The sequence below is a fragment of the Mesoplodon densirostris genome, chromosome 9 (genome assembly GCF_025265405.1).
Source record: "Mesoplodon densirostris isolate mMesDen1 chromosome 9, mMesDen1 primary haplotype, whole genome shotgun sequence".
Classification (NCBI taxonomy): Eukaryota; Metazoa; Chordata; class Mammalia; order Artiodactyla; family Ziphiidae; genus Mesoplodon; species Mesoplodon densirostris.
Window position 1 is genome coordinate 91348466 of NC_082669.1, and position 16201 is coordinate 91364666.

Here is a 16201-nt window from a genome sequence, read left to right on the forward strand (position 1 = left end):
CTTCCCTAAGAGAATATGGTACACATTTGTAGGTATTACCAAGTTCTAAAAGCACACAGAAAGGCAAAGGAAAAATTATAAAGAAGTTAAATTAGCCTAGTCATTTGTCCTAACCAATTTCATGTTACATCATTAATTTAAGAAAGTACAGAGGCTTCTGTTGTGTTATTAGTTAATAAACAATGTCTGAAGTTTAGATATTTACACTTTGAAAGTTATGATGAAATAATTATATTACCTGGAAATATATGTTAAGACAAGACTTGAGAAAAAACTACATTTCTACAGGATATGTAATTGCATTTCTATAGGTTCCTTGTTAGTTTCAACAAGCTATACTCATTCCCTTCTGACTAGGAATCTAGGGTAATAAAACTAGATTTAGCAAGCCAATTTTTAGTCTTTAAGTAAATAGGTATGTATGAAATATATTTGAATGAATTTACATGGTTTGGACATTCTGTTTGTAAAGGTTTAAAGATCATACCACTCAACTACATAAAAGTTTTTTTTTTTTGCGGTACGCGGGCCTCTCACTGTTGTGGCCTCTCCCGTTGCTGAGCACAGGCTCCGGACGCGCAGGCTCAGCGGCCATGGCTCACGGGCCCAGCCGCTCCGCGGCATGTGGGATCTTCCCAGACCGGGGCACGAAGCTGTGTCCCCTGCATCGGCAGGCAGACTCTCAACCACTGCACCACCAGGAAAGCCCCTACATAAAAGTTTTAAATGCCTATATAGAAAGAAACACCCTAAAGTTAAAAGACAAACGGGGGATAGGGAACCACAATGTGACACAAAAGCCCTCCCGAACTGAATGAAATCTACATTCCACCACACTGGAATGGAACTGAGAATGGGCTGGTGTCCCAAGTATGCTAAGGTATTAAGTCAGATACACTCAGGGATTGTCTCAAAGATTCAGCACCTCACAGCACTCTTCTTATATCACCAGCTGATAACTCTAAAACTTGGAGGCCCTTATAGTAAGGGGGAGATTTCCAATTCAATTATCCATAAAGTATCTTCTCAATTACTGAGTTTAAAAACTCAACTTAAGGGCCCTTAAGAGGAAATCACCAGTTTATTCTTAAAATGAGCACTAAGAATCCCAGCCTAAGAAGGGATATAGATGCTCTGTAGTATTTTTATAGCATGAAATTCTAAAACATATAAAGTAGCTAGATGTCAGGGGGCTAGGCCGTTGCATCTGACTGGGACTTAGCCTGTGACTATTCTAACGTTCCTGCATTATTTATCCAAGACAGAAATGTGGGGGCGTAGAATCAAAACATAAAGCTCAGAATGTCTTTGGCCCACCTCTTTTTTTTTTTTTTTCCTTTTTGCGTTATGTGGGCCTCTCACTGTTGTGGCCTCTCCCGTTGCGGAGCACAGGCTCCGGATGCGCAGGCCCAGCGGCCATGGCTCACGGGCCCAGCCGCTCCGCGGCATATGGGATCCTCCCAGACCGGGGCACGAACCCGTATCCCCTGCATCGGCAGGCGGACTCTCAACCACTGCGCCACCAGGGAGGCCCCTGGCCCACCTCTTTTAAAAAACCCTTTTGGGGTGGTAGGGCAGTCTAAATTCCAAGAGTTCTGGTATTAGCTCTGAAGACAAGCCCACAGCAGTAGCAAGATATCTGAAACTAACAATTCTGAACATGCGATTCAGTGTGACAGAGAATGCTCTAATATATTCCAATTTTATTTTCTTCTTCCTTCTTAAAATTGGTCAATATTTTATAACATTTTAAAATCATCTACAGAATGAAATGTTTAAAAGTTGGCTTAAGTTAGCTAAGTTACTACCATTCTACAGTCTCAAAATATTTAAAGGTTATCAATCTTCAATCAAATATACCTCTATAGCATCTGATGCTAAAATACCTAAATTGTCACTAAATGCCTTAACAGGGGTAATAGGTTAATATCACCAATTAGGGCAGAAGATGAAGGTGAGGAAAAAAATACCCTTTATACAACCCCACTGAGGTTTCTTCTCTACTTTCTTTAGCTGTTTAGAGGGCTAAAAAGATTGAGAATGTAGAGAATGGAAAAGGGTACCCAGAGTTGGAGTGAACAAAAGTAAAGTAGGATATACACAGGATTTTTAAATGGCAGAATTAGAATAGGCACTGTAAAATATTAATTCCAACAATCTGGCATTTAAAATGAGATTTAAGATGTTTATTATTTTACTGCTAATAGCCTGAATGAACAGTGGGTCTTAAAATTGTTTAATCTGACCCTAACAGACAGAAAAATCTAGAGTTATAGTCATTACAAGCATGCAAAGGGTATATTTAAACATCTTCTATCACACTATGGAAGTACCCCCCCCCGCAAATTACTAATTAACCTAAGCCAAAAAAGGAAAAAATTCAGTTAAGTTAATATTTCTGGAATTAATGATCTCCCATAAAACGTAGGATTTTTTTTTTCCATTTCAAAACTCTCTAAGGAGAGAAACTGGGTAGTTACATACCTATAGATGGAGATTTGAAAGGGTATTTATCAGGAAGATCCACTCTAACTTTCCATACTCCACCTTCATATGGTGCTGAAATAAAAGCAAAAAAGTTAAACATTAGGATTGTGCCTCCAAATCAGAAGATAAATCTGAATGTAAGTTAAACATTAAATCCTAACCTGTTTTGAGAACCTTGCAAATTAATTCCTTCAAGAGTCAGGGAACTCTTATAAGTAACTAACTACTATAACTAGTAGGTACTCTATGTTCAATTATAATACTTTTCTTTAAAAAATCTAGAGTTAGCAAAGGTTCATTTTCTCCCCCAAATCTACCTGATTCTTTCAAGTATCAAACACTGTTCAGTTATCTGGTAAGTAATAGCCTACTGTCTCAATCTATACCATGCCCATCCCAGCCCCAAAAAACAACCACAAAAAACATTTCCACAAAACCCAGAATTCACAATTCATGTTTAATACTGTCACACAGAGATAAAAGAGAAAAGCATATAAAGTAATTATGATAAGAGCAAGATTTCCTCACTGCTTCTAGAATTAAATTTACTTTTCAAAAACTACACATATCACCATCTCCCTTGATATTCTCACTGTCTATTAAGGAATAGAGTAAAAGATTGTAATAAAAAACACATACCAACACATATACTTACTTCCTTGTGGTCCATAAAACTTCACTACAAATTCATTGAGTCCTCCTAGGATCGTAACCTCATGCTTACTCTCGATGCTAAGGTGGAAGGTAAAGGAAATTACACAGGCTTTATATATTACCCAGAAGAACTAAAGATGGCTTCCTCAAGATAGGCCATTTAAAGTGTTACCAACATTTTATATGAAAGCAATAAAATATAAAATATGAATAATAATTCTTGTAATTTAAAAGGCAATATATGCTTTTGTGAAAAGAATATGAATGAGCTTTAGATTCAGAGAAGCTGGTGTTCAAATCCTAGAACTGCCATATACTGAGTTTGAGCCTAGACAAAATAATGTAAACTCACTCCCTGAGCCTTTTGTTCTCCTTTGCAAATCAGGAAAACACCACTTTACATACCACTGTGAAGATTAAATGGGTTAAGTATGTAAAATGTGTAAGACCACATTGTATATATAAGTAAATGAAAAATAGGCACTTAATTTTAGTTTTTCTCCCCTCTGTACTGTCCCCACCCCATCCTATCCCCAATGACCCTTTAACATAAATCCAGCATTCCCTTTAGTCAAATTCAAGCACTCAGCAAAACACCGATTCTCCTGAACTGCAAATGCTGTGCTCCTAAAATTACACATTTACTAAGGAAGTCCCCATAATTTTCTCCCTGGCTTAGAGAATAATCAAAATAACTAGTGATATAACCTTGCTATAAGTAGCATTGCCAAAGGCAAAAGACAAGCAAAAAAAAAATTTTTTTTTTTAATCTTATCTGTAGTATTTATTTTCACCTACTCTTTTCCTCCCTCTTTTCCATCCCCTTGAGACTGGCCTCTAGGTTCTTATGTGCTCGGGGCTGGAATCACAGAGCACTAACACTTCTGTGTTCCCTTCCTCAAAAATTTACTTGTCCCGAGACCCACCCCTTTAAGGTACTAAGATTCGATTATAGAAACCAAACCAACCCACATCAGCAGAAGAGAGGGCTACTGGCTTAATATCTGTTTTGTCTCTGCTTTGTGGTCTAACCCAATAATGACTCTACTGAGAAAAATTTTAGATGGTGGGAGCTTTAGGGAGCTCTCAAATCCCACTGTAACCTTAAAAAAAAAAAAACCAACAACAACAACCAGATATGACAGACTGGTCTCATCTTTCTCAACCACCAGTGCAAATTACATTTTAATTATGTGTACTATTATACAAAAGAAAAAAGGCAAAGAAATTTAAAGTGATCTCTTAAATAGAGAAAAATGTTAGTTTTAAAGGCTTGAAATTAAGTATTTGGCTCTCCAATCCTTTGTCCTGTAGGCCACAGAACAGAGGCCAGGTGTATTTTTGGCAAAGTCCTTGCTCAAGAGCAATGAACAGTATCCACTAGAGGTATTAAATAATAAGATAATTCAGTCTATTTGATCTCATTCTTTTTGAAAACTATTTTAATAACATGCACACTGAAAGGATTCAAATAGTATCCACACTGGAAAATTGGCTTCATTTCTCATGGTCAAATGACACATGCATGCATGCTTTGGTGTACTAAATTCTTCCTGGCACCTCCTTACAAAATATTCCAAAGCTAATGTTAATGTAATAAATTAAAGTACATGTTTAAATTGTTTTAAAACAAAAACAACCAAAAAAGCTCCCTTGTGTTAGTAAAAGTCAAATCTACTTACAATAAACAAAGTTAATTACAAATAATTAAGTTCTCAAAAAAACAAACAAAAACCTTAGGGATAAAAAGGCTTTCTTAAGAATGACACCAAAGCCAGAAACCACAGAGGGAAAAATCAGCAGATGCAAGCACACACACACACATTTAAAACTTCTATATTATAAAAAATAAAGTTAGGACAAAGGACAAGCTAAAAAGAAAAGACCAGAAGAGCCAAGTAAAGAAAACTGAAATTAAGCCATAAAAAGTCCAACTCATTAAAGTAGTTTAAAAATGAGATATTTTCCACTATTAATTGATAAAGATGAAAGAGCTAGATAAAACCCAGTGTTCAGTGGAGTATAAATTGGTATTCCTGAGGACAAATTTAGCACTATACTCTAAAACTTAAAATGAATTTTACTCTTTTACTCAAATTTCAGTTCTCTGAAGTTATTTTTAAAAAAACAAAAAACAGACACTGCTGGTGGGAGTGTGATACGGTTTCAACCACTCTGGAAAACTGTTGGCACGGTAAAGCTGCACACATGCATGTCCCACACTCATCACCACTATTCCCAGTAGACAGGAATACCTATGTTCACCAAAACACGTTTAAGAATGTTCGTATAGCACTACTTGTAATATCCAAAAATTAGGTTACAACCCAAAAGTTCATCAACAGTAAAAAGGATAAATTATGGTACAGTCACCCAACAGAATATTACACAGCAATAAAAAATTAACTGTACATGTAAATGGATGAGTCTCAAAGATATTACAGTAAGTGAAAGAAAGCAGATACCAAAGAGCACATACAATATGATTCCATCTACACACATTTCAAACAGGCTAAATGAATCAAGGTGTTAGAAATTAGGATAGTGGTCACCCTCTAGTGGGGCCTGGTCATTGGAAAGGGGTTTGAGAGGGACTTCTAGAGTGCTGATTACACTTTTATTTACAGTTCCATTTATCAATGAGCTACAAAAATGATTTGTGCACTTTTTGTACATATGTTACTATTTAATAAAAGAAGTTTACTAAATATAAGACTATCTGATACATGTACAGATATTTTTATTTAAATTTTTAAAATGAAAATAATTTAAGTATTTATCAATAGGAAAAAGAATTACAAGCCATTTATGCAACAGGCTGCTACTAGTGTCTATTATTGTTTACTAGTGTCTTCTCCCCACCCAGAGCTCCTCTAATGTATGTTTCTGCTTAACTTGGGGTATCCAGAAGTAGTCAAAATGAATACACTGTAGTACCACATATAAAGATATCTCAGACATTAAACTAAATAAATTTGCAAGAATAATAATGGAATAAGGTAGAGAATTAAATGAGTTCAACAAAAGAAGTCAAACTAATTTTACAATATAAGAATCTGTAAAAGCAGCATTCCCTATCAATCAGACCTAACTTGCTATGAATGACACTGATCTACAGCAATTACTCTTAATTAATCATTTAAAATTATAAGTTATCCACATGAATGTCCCCTCTAGAAAACTGAAGATATCTTTTCTATCTTTTATGTAGATGCAGTTAAGTCTGGGTTTCTTCCATTTTGTGATCTGTTTGGGATTTAGTCTATGCTGTTACCTACTTTTCAAAGAAGATTCTTCTTTCGAAAAGGTCATGTGAAAATGAGATTAGAAATTAAGGCTCCAAACCTCCTCTTTCCCATGAGCCCTGGTATAACCCACATTCCAGATACACTGGGTCTGTCTTAAATTACACATTATACTGTAAATTAAAGTGTTCTTATAGTCCATTTCATACGAAAAGCTAAAAGTAAACTGAATGAAACCTTTAAAAACTTCTACCAAGTTGGTAAAATGAAGAAGCTGTACTAAATTTATGCTGCCTTGGAGTGGTACAGACACTAAATCAGATGGAAAAAAAGAATTTAAGTTTAGTTGAAAGAAAAACACTGCATTAAAAATAAGCCATTCCATCACCATGAATGAATGACCTACCCACAAAAAATATAAAATTACTTGACTAGTTACCATGTATATTTATGGTAGAAGCCATGAGTTTCTTTCTGCTCCCTGCTGCAAAGTCAAGGGCAAGGAAGGCAAATGAGAAGGCAGGTTACAATGACAGGTTACAATGATCTATTTCTGAGATGTGCTGGTCAGGCTAGTAGCCTGGTGGGAACTCACTAGAAGGTTCCTTCATTACTTTCTCACTTTCAAAGCTTGAAAATATAAAATATCCTTCAGATACCGTTCTGGTAAAAATATGTTAAATAAACCCATAAAAATCACATTTTACTCACCTCTAAGTTATTTGTAAAATACTGCTTTTTACTTACTTAGCATTTCACTATTAAGGAATGTCAGCATTTTCAGTAGAATAATGATTAACATTCCCAGGAATCCAAGTTCATTTCACTTCTAAAATGCCAGCCACCCACCAACTTATTTTCCCTGAATGGCATTATGATTACACAATGTAATATTTAAAGGTTAATGCCAAGCTGTCAAAAGATAACTGACATTCTTGGCAAAACGTGTCTGTCGGGATTTTAGAAATGATTTTTATATACTTCTGGGATTTTCCAGAAAGGGAGTCAAGGGCTAAGCCTGTTAACAGGTCAAGGATTCAGACAGCATTGTTTCCTAAATTTGCTGATAGTGAGTTTGTAAGATAATGGAAGGTGGCCTCCCTGAGCTGTGCCCATGGCAGTAAGGAACTAGGATAAAGAACGGGCTGCTTCTGTGAAGAAGGTAAAAGCAATTTGTGTGGGCTTTCTATCCACATGTTCAGACCAGTCCACTTCCAACGCTCCTTGAGATTAATCACATTACAAAAGTTGAAGAAACTGGGGAACCTTCACTACCTAGTTTTCTTGATAAAAATATGGTATGTCTACTAATCCAGTAATGAACAAAATATCACAAAAATAATACTGTGGGGGTTATGTTTATAAAGAATCTTTCTCCTTTAGAGATATAAATTGAAATATTTACTAATTAAAATGTATGTCCAGGATTTACTTCAAAATAACCCGTGTGGGAAGAGTTAGGAGAGAGAGGTACAGAAGATAGGACATAGGGCCCTGAGTCAACAATTACTGAATCTGAGTGAAGGGTACATGGGGGTTTCATTATATCGTTCTCTCTAGTTTGAAATTTTTCGTAATAAAAGTTCTGAAAAATTAGGGCTTCCCTAGTGGCGCAGTGGTTGGGAGTCCGCCTGCCGATGCAGGGGACGTGGGTTCGTGCCCCGGTCCGGGAGGATCCCGCATGCCACAGAGCGGCTGGGCCCGTGAGCCATGGCCGCCGAGCCTGCGCGTCCGGAGCCTGTGCTCCGCAACGGGAGAGGCCGCGGCAGTGGGAGGCCCGCGTACCGTTAAAAAAAAAAAGTTCTGAAAAATTAATGAAGTCAGTTATCAGAACTTTAGCATTTAACAAGCATGACAATTTAGAAGTACTTAGCTACTGCAGCTCTCTTAAGAGCTTATGAGGGACTTCCCTAGTGGCACAGTGGTTAAGAATCCACCTGCCAATGTAGGGCACGCAGGTTTGAGCCCTGGTCCGGGAAGATCCCACTTGCTGCATGCAACTAAGCCCATGTACCACAACTACTGAGCCTGTGCTCTAGAGCCCGTGAGCCACAACTACTGAAGCCCGCGCGCCAATAGGATTGTCTATTTTGTTCACTGCCATTTCCTAGTGCCTAGAAGAGTAACTGGCACACAGTAGGCACCCAATCAATATGTATAAAATGAACACATGAATGAAGCTGTAAGACAGGCATAGACTGAAGCTGCCAGTCTGAGATCTAAGGATAGATTTAGGCTTGTCGGAGAGATGAGGTGATACTATTAAGGGCAAAGTGGAACAAAGATGCTAAGTTCAGTTCTGAACACGCTAAATCTGAAGTATAAATGGACGAACCAAGAGGCAATATACTGTAAGCAGCTTGGGAAACTCGCGATTTAAAAGGAGTCACCTTGTAAACTGCTTAACTTGGGGTTTGTTTCTTAACCTCTAAAAAAAAAAGGGGGAGGGGGGCTTCTTTACTTTGGGGAGGGGTTACTACCTCACAAACAGAACTGTTGAAGATGAAATGATCTATCTACAAAGGTATCTACCTGGCTCAGAGTCAGACACAACCAGGAATTCAATTTTTTTAGCGTAAAATAAATATACAAACTCTGACTAAATTAATTTCCACGTGACAAAAATTTACTTAAACAACACTTTTTATTTTTTTACAATATCTAAAAAAATTAAGTTTCCTTCTATATCCTTGAGCCTTTCTTTTTCTTTTCTTTTCTTTCTTTCTTTTTTTTTTTTTTTGCGGTACGCGGGCCTCTCACTGCTGTGGCCTCTCCCGTTGCGGAGCCCAGGCTCCGGACGCGCAGGCTCAGCGGCCATGGCTCACGGGAGCAGCCGCTCCATGGCATGTGGGATCTTCCCGGACCGGGGCACGAACCCGCATCCCCTGCATCGGCAGGCGGACTCTCAACCACTGCGCCACCAGGGAAGCCCCTTAAGCCTTTCTTGATGTTAAGTCATCATTATGAATAATAGTTGCTATACAGTACTACAAAATACAATGATGCCCTTAGGAACCGTAAGGGATATACTTATTTCCTGAAGTAGAAATTTCCCATACTGTTAGGCTGAAGGGATTGGCAGGTTCTTTTCCTAGTTTCTCTTCCTTCTTTATCTGCATTTGAGAGCCGTCACTAGGCTACCATTCCTTCAAACGTATCTATGGTAGGGTGCAAAAATCAGATAACCAAAGTTCATGGAATTTTTTTTTTTTTAAAAAGGGTAAATAATTCTAAGCAAGACATTCTCCAATAAATAAAATACATAATTTTTAGCTGTATGTTTTCAGGTTTACAACTAAACCAAACAACTTCAGAGTGAGGGAGTTATCACTTATTTAAAAATAGCCTCTTCAAAATAAATAAGTATTGTCCAAAAGTAAGTAAAGCAAACAATTTGACAACTTACTATGATATACTGAACGCTTAAGACTCACTAAGGAGTAAAAAGTAGCATGCACGTATTTCTTAAAGTTTACAAAGATAGTGCAAAAATTAAGTTAAACAGCAAGCATGTTCATTACCACCCAGCAGACTGTAAATCATACTAGCCTTTGGAGTTTTGGGGCTTTTTTTTTTTTTTTTTTTCCTCTTCTCAAGTTTATGCTTTCATTTAAAGCTTCCATGTCAGAAACCAAAGTAAACACTGGCAAGATCTAAGTAAATGTTAAATGGGAAAATCATTATAACTTAGCTCTTCCCTAGATGCATTATTCTGCTACCAGATTCCCAAATAATAAAGTAAAAAACTCAAAAGAAAAATTAAGAGTCATAAGTTATGGAAAATAATTTTTTCAAATAGGTTTTAGAAAAAACAAGTGTATCAGAAAGATACATAAGAAATCTAAGCCCCATTCGACCCCAACAAAATGTTTTATACAGTCAGATAGTCAGAGATGACCCAGTTGCAGAAGAAGTGAGAGAGAGAGAGAAAAGCAAAGGGAAATATGGAAAAACAATGATGCCATCTTGAGACCAAGAAAATACAGTCAAAACAGAAATAAGATTTACATTTTCTAAAAAGTTCAAATTCCAATTAAACACCTCAAAATATTTAGAAGGCTATTGATAAAATAGAAACAGCTCTTTAATATACAAACTTTTCTCTTTTTTTTTTGATCTTTATTTCAAGTTGGACAACTGCAGCCCAGGACTTTCTTTTTTTATTTTAGTTATTTATTTTTGGCTGCATTGGGTCTTTTTTGCTGCATGTGGGCTTTCTCTAGTTGCAGCGAGAGGAGGCTACTCTTTGTTGCGGTGCGTGGGCTTCTTACTGAGGTGGCTTCTCTTGTTGCGGAGCACGGGCTCTAGGCGCATGGGCTTCAGTAGTTGTGGCTCACGGGCTCTAGAGCGCAGGCTCAGTAGTTGTGGTGCACGGGCTTAGTTGCTCCACAGCATGTGGGATCTTCCCGGGCCAGGGCTCGAACACGTGTCCCCTGCATTGGCAGGCGATTCCTAACCACTGCGCCACCAGGGATGTCCCTAATATACTTTGATGCTTTGCTATTTTATGGCAACAAAGCATTGTTTATTTTTAACTAAAGATGTACAAATCCATGTACATAAATTAACAGTATATTACTTAAATAGTATTATTACTCTTAAATAACTCATAAAAGGTTAATGAAAAGCTTATTTTTCAGAATTCGGTTTGTTACAGCTTGATTCACAGTACTTTAAAAATAAATCACCTTCCCCCAAAACTGCTTATTTTCTTAAGTGTGATAATGTCATTATGTTTATTTAAGAAAATGTTCACATTTTTAAGAGGGGCCTACTGATATGTGTAGATGTTAAATGACAACATCTGGGATTTGCCCTAAAATATTTCATAAAGAAGAGAAACAGATGTGAGAGAAAATACTGATAATTGTAAAATTTTAATTTGGATAATGGGGATTCATTAAAGTAATCTTTAATCTTGTGTACACTTGAAAATTTTAATGACATTATTTCTTTTTATTTAATTTCCAATACTTATTATTTCTTTTTTTTAAATCAGAAGACTATATATTTAACTACACTCTACTTATGTGGATAGGGGACACTCACTGCTAAAGAACTATCAGCTGGTCAAACATCCAGTTTAAATCTGTAAACTTGGAATACAACTTTGAACTGCAGAGAAAAAATAAAGACTTGCAAAATTCTCAAGATGCAGGACACCCCAGAGACATCAAGTCGACAATGAAAATCCAAACCAATGATCTAGAAAATCTGTTAAAAAATTTTTTTAGAAGATAGGACATATTAAAAGAAAGAACGCTGTCATTCCAAAGGCAGACTACCTAATCACAGAAGGCTGGAGAAGAAAAACACATGAATCACAACATTATAGATGACAATAGCACCTGAAAACTTCGAAGTCCCAGGCAACGTATAATTTCCCCAGAGATGAATTCCCCAGTCAGGTGGCCATCTGCAAAATCCTAATGGAAACATCTATTTAAACACATTCTACCTCCCCTTCTGGGTTGTATGCTACTTCACCAAGCCATCCACAGTGCAGAGCAAAGTGCATCATGAAGCAGCTTCTCAGTAAGAAGCTAATATTGCTTTATGGAATATCTATGCAGTGTATTTGTAATCATGTTTCCAGTGTTCTTCTCTTCTCAGAAAATCTTTACTTTACTTCTTTTATTCATTTTAAATATAGCAGACCAGTTTTTACCCTAACACCTGACATGCAGACTACAATGCCACTCAATGAAAATAGAATTAAGCTAAGTGTTTGATAATCCCTACCCACAGATATTCTAATCAAGGCATATGTGAGTCATTCACAGTAAGCAGTGACATTTTAAAGGAAATATTTTCTTTGGCAGTCTCCAAGTGAAATATAGTATATTACAAATGCAAGGTGATGTATGAAAATTAACCATGAAAATTAATAAATACCAAGCGGTGGTACCCATTCAGTAGATGAAGATTATGGAAGAGTGAAAAACAATGGATCACAGAAATGAGAAGGAGGAGATCTTAGATATATGGTCATACTCTTAAAAAAAAAAAAAAAAAGAACAATCAACACACCTTGAAGTCATGGAACTACTGATGGAAAGACCCAGGTCCGCAACCCAGGCCATGGCTCTTCTTCCTTTCCTTCTCTGCACTGGCTAATTACGAGTTTGTGTCTCTAGAGACCAACGATTCCTCATCATAATTTTATGACTTCAATAATCTCAAGGAAAATTTCTTAAAGCAAGCTCTTTAAAATTCAAATATAAATGCCTGTAAACCCAGAACAAAGGGGGAAAGATAACAAATGGCTTGCCCTTATAAATCACTGTTCTATAAGCCCTGGTCTCAGTGCCTCCTCACTCCCTAGTTCTTTCCCAGAACATGAATGACCAATGCCTGCCGTTCCCTTTACTACTCCATGTTCATTAGGCAGAGTAGATGTCAAATGTTAATAACAACCCTGATTTCATAAAAACTATAAGGGGGAAGTGAGCAGCACAGACTCAGGCTTTTTTTTAAAGCAATACATGTACAAAGGAATAAGTAGCAGGTTCAAGATCATTGTCAAGATTTTATACTGAAAAAAGCACAACTACAGATGAATACACTGGATAGGATGCTAAATTAAAGCACAATCCACCATGTAGAGAACTCTGCATTCCACAACAAACGAATATGCTTTTATTCAATTGGGCCCAGTTTCTATTACCCATTTGGAAGACTTATGAGAAGTAATATAGCAAGTATCTGTTGGAAATTTAATAAAGGCTTGGCTAAACAGTATAAAAAAGGATTAAAAAGTAATCTAAAGTGATACAGAAAATAGCAGTGTCTTCTTGATTGAAATTCTGCTTAAAAACTATATCAAAGGGTAGTTGGTAGGCAAATACCCTATCTGATATGTTCAAGTAGCCATTATAAGCTGCCTTCATTTATTACCTTTATAAATAATTAGGATAAAAAAATGGGATAAAAAATTACCAGAAACTTTAAATGTTGCTTAAAAAAAAAAAGTCCATAAGGAAAATAAGCGAAAGAAATAAAATTTTAAAATAGAAAAAAAAAGTTTCTTTTAAAGAAACATCCTACCCTAAGAAAAATAACCCCAATGTGACTGAGTTAAGTAGAAAACCCTGGAAAGTCAAGAGATGTGGGGTGAAAGTGGACTGTAAACTAGGTGTGCAATGTGATACAACAAGGGAGGTTGCAGCTATTTTAAGCATCATACAAGTAACAGGTGACAGAGCTGAGAAAGGAAGCTTTCTTCCTATGTTAGTAAACTTGCTAGCTCAAGACCAACAGAAATGATTAATACAGACTACGAAATGGGTTGTCAGGTACAATTAAGAGACATGGGAGTGATAAATATGTGATATGGAAGCTAGCCTAATAATTTAAAGTAAACAGAAGTTTGAGATTTAAATATACACAAACAATAAAGAGAATAAAAGCTTGATTGTTATGAGTTATAGTTAAGAAGTTAAAAAATCAAGGTTCTCACTAGGAGTGTTTCCTGAATAATTAAACAATGTGGGGAAAAAAATCGGTTATTTAGCAAAACAAGAGAATATAAACCTAGACATACACAACAGTGGGTATATATATAGTAAGAAAATTTGGCCTTTAAAAGGTGACAAAACTATTAGGTTTCCCTATCCCATGTCTGTACCATGGGGAGAAGTAGGATTGATAGGCTCAGGTGCCACTAAGTGAGACAAACAGTTTGCTGGCGGCACAGTCACAGAGCAAGAGTGCAGTTCTGAGAACGCCTTACAGTACAACTAAATAACCTCATCTGGTAAAGCACTGAGTTCTAGGCTTTTAAAAAATTCTCTTTTAAAATGTGTGTGGGGCATAAAGCAGCCTCCCCATTCCCTTAACGCTCTAATCCCACTGCCCAGATATTACTATTGTCTATATTAATGTTTATATATACACACATTAACATCATCATGTACACCCAGACACACAGGTGTAAACTCTTCTGTAAACACCTTTCTTCAGGTTATATATGGAGGACCTCTTTATTAGTACATATAGATCTAAGCTCCCTTTAAAAAAATGCCTGTGCAATATCCATGTACCATAAGTTAAATAACTAAGCATCCATTAGTGAGCAGGTAGGTTGCTGTTGGTGTTTTGCTATTACATTGTTACAATGAACATCTCAGTATGCCTATCTTGCTGTACTTTTTTTTTTTTTTTTTTTTTTTGCACGGTACGCGGGCCTCTCACTGTTGTGGCCTCTCCCGTCGCGGAGCACAGGCTCCGGACATGCAGGCTCAGCGGCCACGGTTCACGGGCCCAGCCGCTCTGCAGCATGTGGGATCCTCCCGGACCGGGGCACGAACCCGTGTTCCCTGCATTGGCAGGCGGACTCTCTACCACTGCGCCACCAGGGAAGCCCCTTGCTGTACTTTTGATAGTGCCTAAATGTCTTTCAAAAAGGATACATACAGTCACTTTCTAACCACTGTCATATGAGCCAACCTGTTTCCCTCATACTCTCAACAATATTGGCATTAAAGCTTTTAAAGTGAAACAAAGTTAATCTTTAAACACTACCCCCTTCAAATTGCCCAGTGCTCTTTCTCACCAATTCAACTTCAGCCCTGGCTGGGTCACCCAAGGGAAAAGCATCCACTCTGCTGACCTTCCTTCTTGCCTCTCCAACACAACACCTGACTGTGAAGGTGGCCCTCCAAGATTCATGAACAAAAACGCACTAGGATATGAAGCACCTTTCATTAACTATCTCAAAGACAAAGCTAGCCAATTAAATCTCACTTAACTCATCGAATAGGTTAACTCCAGAACCTGGACAGAAAAAGCTGAAAACAAGGAAAGTTTAGTCTGACATGGCATCACTCAATTAAATGACAGGAGTAGTATCTTACCTACTTCTCTAAATGCTTAAATCTTTTATACGTCTAAACTTATGCCCCAACTAGGATGTGAAGTTAATTTCTTATTTCTTGGGTGAATCTGATATTTTAAATAGTTCTCTTTAGACCAAACTACTTTTGCTGTTACAGCATACAAAATAATGAATTCTAACAAAAGAATTACAGATTTGAATACTTCAACAACAGATATTTAACATTTAAAGAAATACGTTAGTCTCCAACTCACTAAAAGCCACGCAGTTTACCCCTGATTATTTTTTTTTTTTTTTTTTTTTTTCTTTTTGCGGTATGCGGGCCTCTCACTGCTGTGGCCTCTCCCGTTGCGGAGCACAGGCTCCGGATGCGCAGGCCCAGCGGCCATGGCTCACGGGCCCAGCCGCTCCGCGGCATATGGGATCCTCCCAGACCGGGGCACGAACCCGTATCCCCTGCATCGGCAGGCGGACTCTCAACCACTGCGCCACCAGGGAGGCCCCTACCCCTGATTATTTAAAACAAATGAGAGATCTTGTAGTAATGACCATGTAAATATTATTCACTGCTGAGCCACACAGTACTAAAAGATTTTTTCTTTTCAGTATTTTTTCTCAAGGAAATAATCACTACCTTAAATAACTAAGCAAACAAGAAACCAATGTATCTATCATTATTTGTCCCTCAATTCTGACAAAACTGTCTCTTGATGTTTAAACCCATCAAGATGAATAACTGTATTTGAATGTTTCCCCTCGTAAATTTACCTGCCCCACTCTTTGGCTTGATCAGGTACCATGCATTCCCCAAGCTGACACTGGCTGGACTGCCAAGGAAGGTGACTCATGAACATCCCAGCTGACAGAAGGAAGCCAGACAGGGATCAATACCTGACCATACTCTGCCCAAGAGTAATTAAGAATTTTTCTGCTAAAACCACTAATATCACTTTAAAAGAAACAGAGAATATCCAACATC

The 16201-nt window shown here is 37.3% G+C and overlaps 1 protein-coding gene across 1 annotated transcript in view; it reads right to left on the minus strand.

The window, feature by feature from the left end:
• Window positions 1–16201, minus strand: part of UBE2H (ubiquitin conjugating enzyme E2 H) — a 107172-nt gene that overhangs the window by 41049 nt on the left and 49922 nt on the right. Inside the window, exons 2-3 of the mRNA XM_060108337.1 lie at window positions 3143–3219; window positions 2485–2559 (exon numbers count right to left, since the gene is read on the minus strand). Coding sequence (XP_059964320.1) covers window positions 2485–2559; window positions 3143–3219 — 152 coding nt within the window. The remainder of the gene's footprint in view (window positions 1–2484; window positions 2560–3142; window positions 3220–16201) is intronic.